Source organism: Emiliania huxleyi (assembly GCF_000372725.1).
Source record: "Emiliania huxleyi CCMP1516 unplaced genomic scaffold EMIHUscaffold_657, whole genome shotgun sequence".
In the NCBI taxonomy this organism is placed as follows: domain Eukaryota; phylum Haptophyta; order Isochrysidales; family Noelaerhabdaceae; genus Emiliania; species Emiliania huxleyi.
The window spans coordinates 941-12,808 of NW_005197075.1; the positions used below are offsets into that span (position 1 = coordinate 941).

At 61.9% G+C, this 11,868-nt stretch overlaps 2 protein-coding genes across 2 annotated transcripts; one reads left to right on the plus strand and one right to left on the minus strand.

Moving 5' to 3' along the window:
* Positions 1–3,227: 3,227 nt before the first annotated feature.
* EMIHUDRAFT_371665 (hypothetical protein) lies at positions 3,228–3,940 on the plus strand. The gene has a single exon (XM_005762918.1). The coding sequence runs from the start codon at positions 3,333–3,335 to the stop codon at positions 3,900–3,902; it is 570 nt and encodes a 189-aa protein (XP_005762975.1). The 5' UTR covers positions 3,228–3,332; the 3' UTR covers positions 3,903–3,940.
* A 2,099-nt stretch (positions 3,941–6,039) lies between these two features.
* On the minus strand, positions 6,040–10,535 carry EMIHUDRAFT_120546 (hypothetical protein; the record flags this gene model as incomplete). Its single annotated transcript, XM_005762919.1, has 5 exons — positions 6,040–6,372; positions 6,411–6,704; positions 7,923–8,033; positions 8,471–9,225; positions 9,665–10,535. 5 exons carry the CDS (start codon positions 10,533–10,535, stop codon positions 6,040–6,042), a joined length of 2,364 nt encoding a protein of 787 aa, XP_005762976.1.
* Between the last annotated feature and the right edge of the window lie 1,333 nt (positions 10,536–11,868).

Consider the following 11,868-nt stretch of genomic DNA (forward strand, 5'->3'; position numbering starts at 1 on the left):
CACCGCTGCAGCCGTGCATCGTCTGTAGCTGGCCAGAATGCGGCTGCCGCGGCGAGCATCACCAACGCAGCAGCAGCGACGCTTGTTTTTCGGTTTCCAGCAGGTGTCTTTGGCTGCCTTGAGCGTGGCCAATCTATCAGCGTACCGCGCCTTCAGCATAGCGATCCGCGCCTTGAGCTCTTCCAGCTCACGATCTCGTCGGGAGAGCGTCCTCGTCCGTGTGGTGCGATCCGCCGCCGCGTGGTCGAGTGCAGCGATCAGGGCGAGGAGCGCTGCGAAGGGCGTGCACCTCGATCCTGCACCGTGTTTGTTATGACCCCCCCCAGTGAACACACCAGTGAGGGAGGGCGAGACGATCGAGGGGTCCCGTACCATGCGGAATCGACCCTATCCAGTGCTCAAGTGCTCAAGCTAGGAAGGCGAAACACAGTCCGACCAACGACTGGGTTGCAGACTGGGACACCAACGCGGTATGGGTGGACGCAGGACGGGCGATGACGGTCACACAGGAGCGACACACAGAACCACAAGACAAGACACTCAGCCAACGGGGCGGCTGCCACACATCCTGAGCGAACTTCCCTGTCACCCGCGGCCGGACTCCATCCGGCACGCGTCGCTGGGCGCTCAGAGCTGCGTCCCCTGCTCGCCACCCCGACGCCCAAGGCGCCCGAGCGAACGACAGGCGGCACGCGAAGACTGATTGCAATCCCGCCGACCGCCAGGCCGCGGGATGATGCGTGCGTGGTCTTGTAGTGGGTCTCGGAAGCATGTGGCCGCAGCCCAAAGCATGTGGCCGCACACACACTGCCGATTTTATATGCAGCCCACTTCTTCTCTTCCACCTGGTGGTGCGATGGGCTCCCTCCCGCGGGGAGATGTCACGCCCCCCACAGCAAATCGGTTTTTGCCCTTAAATAGTGCTGTTTTCGTTGGGCCGAATTTCGCTTGACTTGGTCGGTTTGAGCACTATCTTCAGCCAACGCCCACAGCAAATCGGTGAAAACCTGGAGTCACGCCACTGGTTCGCGACGCGCCACAAGAGCGTCTGCGACCCGGAGGCGCCGTATCAGTACCTGCAGAACGACATCTGGAAGGCCGATCGACTCGACCCTCGCTCTACCGCCTCACTTGGTGGCCACCACTGAACTTGGTCCTCCATGGAGTCTGAACCGGCCGCCATTATGCCGCAGCAGGACTGGGAGGTTGTCATGGTGGACGAGGCGGCACAAGAGGGTTTCTTCCACTACGAGGTTCGGCGAGGCGAGGAGGCCTATCGCTTGCCAGTCCTGCGGAATTGGAAGCTCGTCGGCTCTGCCTTCTACACAATGAATGTGCGAGAGCACCGCGTCACCCCGATTCAGGAGCTGTATGAGCACGAGGCATGGTTGCGCATGAGCGTGAAGTTGAAACCGGAGGACGTTCTCATCTGCTCGTACCCCAAGTCGGGGACGACACTGGTCGAGCAGATCGTGCTGCTTCTGCTCAACAGCGGCGATCACGAGGCCCTTGATCCCCTCTCCAAGAATGCGATTCGACCGACAAAAGCGACGTTTGGAAAGATCTGGCCCGAGGCGTGCCTAGTGCCTGATGGCTGCACCGAGCGGGCACCCTTCCGACCGATAGGCGAGCAGTTCAGGCCAGTGGAGCTCTCGCTCTTCGAGGCCATGCACAGCCCTCGCGTCATCAAGACGCACAACGCTCCACAGCATGTCGTTGGCTGCGATGCGAGCGGGCAGCTGGCAGAGTCTCGATACATCATCGTGTGCCGCAACCCCCTCGACACTTGCGTCTCTGCGTACTATCATGGCTGGAGCCCCGCTGAGAGCGGCGTGCCCTTTGATGCGTGGTCAGTCGCATGGCTCGCCGGGCTGCCAGCGCAAGGCGGCACGTGGTGGACGTATTATGAGCAATGGCGGCGAGCGGAGCAGCTCAGCACGAAGCGCGCCCAGTTCTTATGGGTGCAGTACGAGCACATCAAGGATCAGCCTGAGCGTGAGATTCGCCGTATCGCCGCCTTCCTCGGCATCGACGGCGACGACGCTCTCATCGCGCGCGTTGTGCATGGTAGCGACTTTACCGTCATGAAGCGCAGCGCAAAGGAGGCCGCCAAGGCCCGCCACCGGTTGGACTCGGACGCACACATGCGCAAGGGGATCGTGGGCGATCACATCAACCACTTTGAGCCCGAGCGCCGCCGCCGCTTCATCTCTGCCCTGCAAGGCGGCGGCAACCCCCACGCACCATTCACGGATGCAGTCTCGCTATCTTTTAACTCTCCAGCAGAGCAGGTCTCGCCCCAGCCATTCGCCATCCTTGATTTCATGGCAACGCTGCTGCTACCCGCCACTATGAACGCGGCAAACACGTGTATCATCCCGATTGCCGAGGCTGTCGTCCGGTCCCGACGAATGAGTGCCGATGCAACAAGGACGGAGGTGCTGCACGCATCGGCGCTAGAGATCGCCGTTAGCACGGCTGGAATTTTGCTGTCCACGCTAGCCTACTTCGCTATGCCATCGCGGTGGCACGAGGGGCGCACCATCTACCTGTTTGCCAGCGGCTGCTTCACCGTCGGCACCGGCGCCTACATGACGGCCGTGTTGACAGACACGCCCAGGTGGGCGACACTCTTGTGTCGCGTCCTGGCGCTGAGCGGCTCCGGTATCAAGTACACCATCAAGGCGCGCTTTCGCAGAGCCGGCGCACATGCACACGCACATGCATAAATCTACAGATGCATTAAATCTACACATGCACATGCATTAAATCTACACATGCACATGCATTTATCTACACATGCACACGTACCAAGCATGCGCCCCGGCTGATGTACGTGCACATGCCGAACACAGGTGCGCATATCCCAGTCGCTTTTTGCACAGAAGCGGTCGTTCCTCATGCTCTGTGTCACGACGTCGGCTCTTGTTGGCATGGCCGCGGGCCCCTTCATCGTCTCCGCCGTGCTGGCCATCTTCCGCGCTGCCCACACACCACAGGACTCCAAAGCACCCGTCGTGGTCTCCATCTGCGTGGTTTTCGGCTTATTTGCCGTCGTTGCTGTGGTGTTGGGCATTGCTCCCAATGACAAGCCGTTCTACGGCGGAGAGAACGCTGTGCCGCCGCCCTCGGTGCCACCTGCCGCCGACGCTACCGCGCCCGTGGGCGTCAACAAGGCGAAAGCTTCGACGGTACTTCTCATCGACGCCAAGCCTACCGTGCTCTCCACCGTAATTGTGCAAATCACCTGCCTCCTCTACAGCACTTCCCGGCAGGTGGTGCGCTTCAGCTACGAGTCGGCGATGGTTGTGGTGTACGAGGACCGTTTCAAAATGACCACCAGCGCTGCGGGCATGCTCGCTTCGGGACTCGCGGCCACCTCCCTGCTCTCCGTCCTTATCTTCAAGCTGATCAAGAGCCTCAATGCGGGCGCCATCCACACCGGCGTTGTCCTCGCGAGCTTCCTGTCGTTGGTTCCCGGCCTTCTGCTCATGTATATGGGCCACGTCTTCGCTTTCACCATCTTGACGGCAATCTGCGTCTATCCATCAGTGGTGCTTGGCGCAGCGCTCGCCAATTCGCACATTGTAAACTACCAGCAGAGAGGCCACCCGATCCTAAACCTTGAAGCCATGATGCTGCAGCAGGAAATCTTCCAGTCGGCCGTCGGCCCCGCAGTTGGCCTCTATTTTGGGCGCACGGTCCTTGGTGACCCCGTGAGCACATTTCAGCTCGGCCTAATATACTCTTGCATCGCGACCTCGCAGATTTTCATCGTACTTTTAGGCTGGAACCCAGACTTTGCCGTGCGATCCTTTCAGGTCGTCTTTGGGAAGCCCCCCTCAGAGCATAAGCGGCGGTCAGATCTCACACTAGCGAGTGGAGCTTACAACATGTGTTAGTTGGGTACGGTACTTATATGTCGGGACAGGTGAGATGCAGCTTGAACCGCACACATGTACAGACAGTGTAGACGACCGGGCCACTCACTTGGCGGATCTTGGCTCCCTGGCTCAAGCGTCAAGGTACATCGCGTCGCTCGTAGAATTTAATAATCATCTGTGCCAGCAAGATACTTTCTTTGGGGAGGTGACCTGTGTTGACTAAGTTACTGTATGAGGTGAGACGTGGGATGTTGGACAGGAGCGGAGTGATAAAGCCCCGTAGTGGGACAGATCGTGGGCGGGTTCGAGGGCGACGCACGAGGTTGCCATGGACCATGCGGCATGGAATATGGAAATTATTCACGGCCGACATTGTAGCTAATCCCGACTCGGACAAAATAGTCCCGTCGCGGGTCCTGACTCGGACGAAAAAAGCATCCCACCCACCAAGGACACGCAAGACAAAGCGGAGGCCGTAGAGCCGGCTTCCTTCGGAGTCAGAGACTGGCGCACTTGCGCACTTTCGTTCGAATTCAAACCAACAAGCGAATCAACTCGCTAATGACAAAATCGACACCGTGTTCACAAGAGATGTTCCTTACCGCACTCTATCTTCCTTGTTCACAAGAGAAAGCGAGCGCACAGGGGAAAACACACGTGTCTCACATTCGGATAAGAGATCCGAATGTAACGAATGATGGTTGCTGCCTCAATGCCCCCCCGACTCGGAGAGAGTCTAGGAGAGGCGGCTACCATGGCCCAAATTGGCCAAACGTGGATGCATGCTGGGATATGCTGGATCATGCGCTCGAGGTGCAGCGAGCGGAGATCGGAAGGTGGTAGAAGGTCGCGACACGATGCATCAATATCGCCCCACATGTAAGGGGCGGCGCAGCGAAAACGTGATCACTCGTCGATGTTAAAGGTGACCTTCTTGCCGTTGGTGGAGCCCTTGTTTGGATCGGGGTCGACCGATTTCGGAATGTCGTCCGTGTCACCCTGTGGCCTGTCGTGCACTTCGGTCCCCGACGCGTCTTCAGGATGGAGCTTAGCGGCGATGGTATTGAGCACCGTCGCCCGGTGCTTCTCGAACACCTGGCGCCCGAGGATCTTCGTGAAGAGGTCGGCGGGGTTCTCGGCGGTCGGCACGTAGTTGACCTCAACGACGCCTCCACCCCGTAGCTCGCGAGGTGGAGCACTACTGAGAGGAGGGGCGGAGAGGGGCTCTACCGCCGTGCGCGCAGATCGACTGGATTCGCGGCCTCCCTTACTTACCCTGTTCGCCTGCACGCGCGCGTGATCATTCGGCTAACTCCAACGACTAGTGAAGCCATACCCTCCCAAACCCGCATCTCCTCCGTCATTCATCACCCAATGATAATCATATCGGACCCCACCGACCCCGAGATTTCTTCAGCTTACGTCACTGACCTCGCGACAGACGGCAGCGCCGAACTAGACCCAAACGCCCTCCCAACACCCTCCTCCGCTACTGACACTATCTCTCTCCTCGCCATCCCGCCCCACCTCACTCAAACGCTGCGCTGCGCTGACAGGCCTGAGCCTACACGCCTACACACCACGCGCACACGTATCGCAGTCCCGTTATCAGCACTAATTCACTGTCGCTATCTTAGGAACGTAGCAGCAACCCACACCTCCACTTCCGCCGATCTCTCTCGCGTACTTCCTCCATGCCTTCACCATCGCTTATCCCGACACTTCTCTCCACCTGCCACCCTCCCCACCGCCACCGCCCTTGCCGCCGCCCTCTCCGCCCCCCCCAACACCGACGTCACGATCTCCGCCATCCCCTCCCCTTGCGAGCCCGCCACCAAACCCGTCGAGAGGCCACGTCACGCCGGTGTCCCCTTTTGAACGCTGCAGTCTGTGAGAGATGGACATGACACATGGAGAGGGGTGGGCAGTGGCGGGGGACTGAGTTCATGACGGAAGCGCGGCCCGTGCTGCGCACGCCGGGGTTTTTCTTGCGGAGGGAGTGCGTTGTGTTCTTGTTGTGTATACACACACACACACACACACACACACACACACACACACACACACACACACACACACACACACACACACACACACACACACACACACACACACACACACACACACACACACACACACACACACACACACATCTTTACCCCTCGAGCGCCCCGATCGCCTCCGTCACCGCGGCCACGAGCCGCGACGCCTCCCCCTCGCTGCGCGGCCCGTCCCTCCTCCACCTCGCCGCGTCGTGGTGCCTCGCCGCGTTCGCCCAGATGCGCAGCGAGTGCAGCTGGCTCCGCAGATCGGTAGGCAGGCCGCACTCGCGGTGCCAATAGTTGATGACCTCCTCGAAGCCGTCGGGCGCCGCCGCAGAGCGCGCGGCGTAAATAGCGTGGAGGCGCGGCATCAGCGTGTTGAAGGCGAGCAGCATGTTGCCCTGGATGCGCGCCTGCGCGTGACCGCCCGTGCGCATGCCGCGCACCTGCACCGAGAGCGGCGAAGGCTCGTACCCGGTGGCACGGGCGGCTGCCGCAGCGGCCTCGTCTCCAAAGGCCGGCTCAGCGTCTTCCACCCCCGCCCCGCCCTGCGCGCCAGACAGCAGCGCCGGAGCGTCAGCAGCGCCTCGGGCAGCGTGGGCCGCTTGCGCAAGCTGTTGTGGCAGAGGCTCTTCTGCCCGTCCCCCGCCTGCGCGAGGTCCTTTACTGCGCGCGCCGCGTCGACTGGCCAGCCCGCAGCCACGTCGGCGAGCTGGGACGCGTCGATGTCGGTCCAGTCCTCCTCGAACTCCTCCTCGCACCGGTCGGTGAGCTGCACCTCGGACCGGTTGGTGAGGCAGACGAGGAGGGGATGCCAATAGCGTAGCCGTCCGTCTTGCTCGAGTACTCGCCCCCCTTGGAGATGGAGGGGCAGAGGTAGCCAGTGGACATGTAGAGGGCGGTCGAGCGGCAGCGGACAGAAGCGTCGGGACGCTGGTCCTTGGCGAACCCCGTGTCGGCGAGGACGGCGGTCAGCTCCAGCAGGATGTTGTCCGGCTTGACGTCGCGGTGCACGATGCCCTTCGAGTGCGTCAAGGTTTCTAACACGACGCGATCTTTGTCAAGCGCAACAACTTCAACCTGCTGCTCCACGAGAACACAAATGTCAGACACCCAGGGAAGGCGATCAAAAACCTACTCCCACTTCCGCGCAAGCCCACCGCACTCTCCGCACTTCCGCGCATGCCCACGCACTTCTGGAACGCACCGCACGACAGCACAGTGACAGTCAGACACGCAACACGGGGTCCCAGGGAAGGCGAGCAAGAACCTTCTCGCGTGCCAGACGCCAAAAAGACGACGCAAATCCATTCACAGTCCTTGGCGACGGCGGCTTCAGAAGCGGCTTCAGAAGAGAGCTTCTTTACTTATAAAATTCTTTATTTTCTCTTTGTGGTTGGCTCTGGCGGGCGCGCTGCGGTCGCACGCCTCCCAAGTCATATGCCACGGCGTGCAATGTAGATTCAGCACACGCGCCTCTCCTCGCGAACACTCATCCAATGAATTGTCATCCCCCATGTGCCATGAGTGCGAGATAGGGCTAGCGGCTGGCCGCTAGCTAGCCTCTGAGGAGGGCGTCCATAGACACCTCACATGACCCCACACACGGTCTTGTCCGGCCTTGCGGCCGGCTAGATTGCTAGAGGCGGAGCAAGCCTGCTCTAGTCTCACATGTTGGCCCCTGTCGCCTGTCTGTGTTGTTGTGCTGTTGTTTGTTCCTTGGCACCTTGGAGTGCTGGGGGGGCGACAGGGGGGACTGGCCCTGAGTGATGTGTACGCCTACTCAGGGTGTGTGGCAGCCCGCTGGCTGTGAGTCTTGTGAGCTTGTTTGTGTCTGTGTGTCGCTCGTGCGTGTCGTCATCATCTGTCCCGCGTCCACCCATACCGCGTTGGTGTCCAGTCCGAGCCTGACTGTTCTTCGCCTTTCTATCAATCAATCAAATGGCTCTACTAACTCATGCGGCCGGCGAGGCGGAACAGCCTGCTCTAGCCTCACCGTTACGTGCCTGGTCGCCTTGTTGTTGTTGTTGTTGTTGTTTTGTTGCTCGTGCTCGTGTATCGCGCGCGTTGAGCTCTTGGTGCGAACTGCGATGGTGCCTTTTGGCGCCTGCTTGGCGCTTGGGCGCTGGAGGGGGCCCGGGGGGGGCGACCACAGGGACGCGGCCCCGAGTGATGTAGTGCCGTACACGCATCACTCGGCGGGATGCGGTGTGGCAGCCAGCTCGCAGCTGGGGCTGAGAGTGTCTTGTGTGTTCAACTATCTACTTGTGAGTGTTTCTCTGTGTCTGTGGGTCGCGCTCTCCAGCGCGTGCCGTCATCTCCTGTCTCGCGTCCGCACACCCACACTGGGAAGCGCCGGTGTCCACATAACCCATCTTGCGTCCGGAATCGATGTCTAGATACACATGAATGTTTTCTTTCGCGGCACGGGGGTTCACACGGGTCGGCGTCTGCGCGCAACCGCCGCCTCTAGTTGATCCACCACCACTCTTGCCCCACGCCGGCCTCCCGCCACGCCGCGCACGCGGCCGTCTTGAGGTCGACCTCGCTGGTCGTCCGCCCTCCGTCGCCAATGACGCCGTGCGCATAGTGGGCCGGCCAGCCCGGCTCATCGTCGACCGCACGCCAGCCCTCGCCGGCGGGGAAGCCCGCGTGCTCCGCAAAGGAGAGCCACTGCCGGAGGAGCGCTCGACCGAGCGCCACGTCCGCCGGCGCTGGGCGGTAGGGGCCGCACCGGCTCCCGGGCCAGTACGACACGTCTGGGTCCCAGCCCCAGGCGCTCACCGCCGCCGCGGTGGGCGCGCCGACCGACATGGCGGCGATGAAGTCGAAGAGGTGGAAGGCGTAGATGGAGGGCGTGTGGCAGTCCTCGAGGAAGAGCGGGTGGTGCGGCCGCGCCCGGACGAGGGAGAGGAAGACGGCGGCGGTGCCGCTCCTCCGCCGCGCGGCGCCCGCCTCAACTGCGAGCGCGAGCGAGCCGCAAGTCGCGCCCGTGTCCGCAGTCAGCGCGTAAGCTGGCGCGGCGGGCAGGGTCTCGTTCTCGCCGCCGACACCCGCGTAGATCGAGTAGAGCCGCGCTGCCGCCGCGCCGAAGCCGGGCGTCAGCTTGGCCTCGATGTAGGCGGCCGCGTCGGCGCGGCTGCGCAGCGCGGCGAGGGCGGGGTCGGGCTGCCAGTCGAGCTCGCCCTCGAGCATCTGCAGCAACAGCGGCGCCGAGTAGCCCTCGCGCGCCGCCTCCAAGCTGCCTCGCGTGATGGTGACGCCGTCGACGTACGGCAGAGCAGACCACTCGAGTCCGCCTGCGGGCGGGATATGGGGAGATATGGGGAGATATGGGGAGATGTGGGGAGATGTGGGGAGATGTGGGGAGATGTGGGGAGATGTGGGGAGATGTGGGGAGATGTGGGGAGATGTGGGGAGATGTGGGGAGATATGCCGGTGAGCAGCCTGCGGGCGGGGCCGGCTCCGAGGCGAGGCTGCGGCCGAAGGAGAAGTAGTCGTACGACGGCTCCAGAGCGCCTTGGAGCTCCGCCACGCTCGCCTTGCGCAGGCAGGCCAGGGTCGCCGCGCCGCGCGAAAGCTTTGCGCACGGCGTGTGGCGGAGCCAGCGCTGCTCGTCCTGCCGCAGCTTGTCTCTGGCCGAGAGGGAGATGTTTGGCGAGGCGCTCAGCGAGATGGCGGCCTACGTACTGAATACGCCAATGAGGGCAGGAAGGCGGCATTGTACAGTCGGAATACGTGTCCACTCGAGCGCTGGTTGGATTAGAATACGTATTCCGCTTCTAGGGATGGCGGCGTGGAAGAGGCCGCGGCTCGCCGGCGCGGCGAGGTGGGCGAGGATGGAGGTGCCGCCAGAGGACTGGCCGAGGAGCGTCACCTTGGCCGCGTCGCCGCCGAAGGCGGCGGCGTTCTTCGCGACCCACCGCATCGCCAGCTGCTGGTCGAGGATGCCGTAATTGCCGCTCACTCCGCGAGGGTCGGCCGAAGCGAGCTCCTCCAGCGCGGCAAAGCCGAGCGCGCCGAGGCGGTAGTTCATCGCGACCAGCATCGCCCGCCCGCCGCTGCCGCTGACCAGGTTCTCGATCGCGCCGTACGAGGCGACGGACCCCTCGACAAGAGAGCCGCCGTACAGCCAGACAAGGACGCTGAGCCGGGCGGAGGCGTTGCCGAGCGCGGCGACGGGAGTGAAGACGTTGAGCGTCAGGCACTGCTCGGAGACGGCCGGAGGGCCGTACGGCGGTTTCATGCCAGGGCAGCCCGGTCCGTCGGCCAAGGCATCCAGTACGCCGTGCCAGCAGGCGGCGGGCGTCGGAGGCAGGAAGCGGCCAGCTTCGCCGAAGGGAATGCCGCGAAAGGCGGCGACGCCACCCGCCTGCGTCCGCCCCTGCACGACACCGCAGCTGGTGCGAGCAATGACGGCAGGGCTCTCCTTCTCGACAGTCTCCTTCTCGACAGTCAGGACAGCGGAGCGGGCGCTGGCGCACCACGCGCATGCGAGGAGGAGGAGCAGACTCAGAACAACCAAGCCGCAATGGCGGTGAGGGGTCGTCTTGCCGTGTGGCAACTGGCCGTCATTCAACCGTTCAGCGAGCAGTGGCCGCGTGTGCATGCGTCAGACACGCTGCAGATCTGAGTCGGGTGACGCTCGTGACGTGAACAACGAGAACAGTTCACTTGGCCACCGGTGGGGGTACGACACGCGATCTGTCGTGGGATCGCTTGTCATGACTCATCAGAGGTGGGAGAAGCCGCGAGAGCAAGGGATCGTGTGTGTGTGTGTGTGTGTGTGTGTGTGTGCAAGGGATCGGCAGGCGGCGGCGTCGTCGCAGAACGAGGCAGAGGAGAGTTACGAGACAGAGGGATGTGGGACAGAGGATGACGACACGTCGAGACGACACGCGCGAGCGACACACAGACACACAATCAATCGGCGAGAGACTGCGAAGAGAGATAGGAAGAGGCAGACGCCCAAGGGTGGGCGACGGCTAGCGCACCACACCCCTCTCCTTAAAATCCCTGTGTGGTCTTACGGCAATTTCTGTTTTCTTTGTTGTAAAAATCATGAAGGTTTGTTGTAAAATTCTCTAAATTGTTTCTCCCCAAGTTCAGGATATAAGCTAGCCCGATGCTGAGCATCCGGCCCGCTGGGTGCGCTTCATAGCTCCCCGAGGGCCCAACTTCATAATCGTGCTTTTTGGGTTGGGTTGGGTTGTTGGCCCGGGTTGGGTTGTTCCGCGTGAGGTTGGGTCGTCGGCGCGAATGGTGAGGTCTCGACCGCCGCCGCTCACGCCAGCGGACGGCCACCATCGGTGTTTTTGGCTTCGCCACCGTCCAAGGCGTGCGCCATGCGCTCGCCGGCATCGAGCGAGCAACGTGATCGACCGAGCGGCTTGCTGTGTGGACGCCTTCTTGTGGCTCTCGTCGAGAGCGTTTTGCGTCCCGGCGGGTGGGAGAATATGTCGTCTGATGTGTCACTGTGTACGTCACATCGGTCTTGATAACAAGCACGGTCGATCCGTCGAAGCGATACACTCGTTCCTATCACGCTGGAAGGCTGGCACGGAGCTCTGTGCCGGCACACAGAAGAGCCGTGCGGCAAGAGAAGAGCTCGATGGGGAGCGAGAACCGTCAGATTTTCAGGTGTAACCTGAAGTCCGTCGCGATGCACTCAATCCCTCCCGAGCGAAAGCCTGTGGCTCTCTCGAACTCGTCGATATATTGCGGATAAACTGCTCTTCCCGCATACTTTGCAGAGTCAGAGGCACCCAAAGGCTGCGAGTGCTCGACGAGTCTTGCGAGCTGCGCGGTCAAACCTGGCGGGAACTGACCGCATCACGGCGGACTTCCAAGACCTGGCGTGAGCACCTCTGACTGTGTTTGTCGAGCTTATCTGTCTGCTTGGGCAACCCCTCGTGGGAGTAGACCGGTAGCGAGATTGCTTG

Coding starts and splice junctions, on each gene's coding strand:
- EMIHUDRAFT_371665 (XM_005762918.1), top strand. CDS start 3,333: ATGACCACCAGCGCTGCGGGCATGCTCGCTTCGGGACTCGCGGCCACC.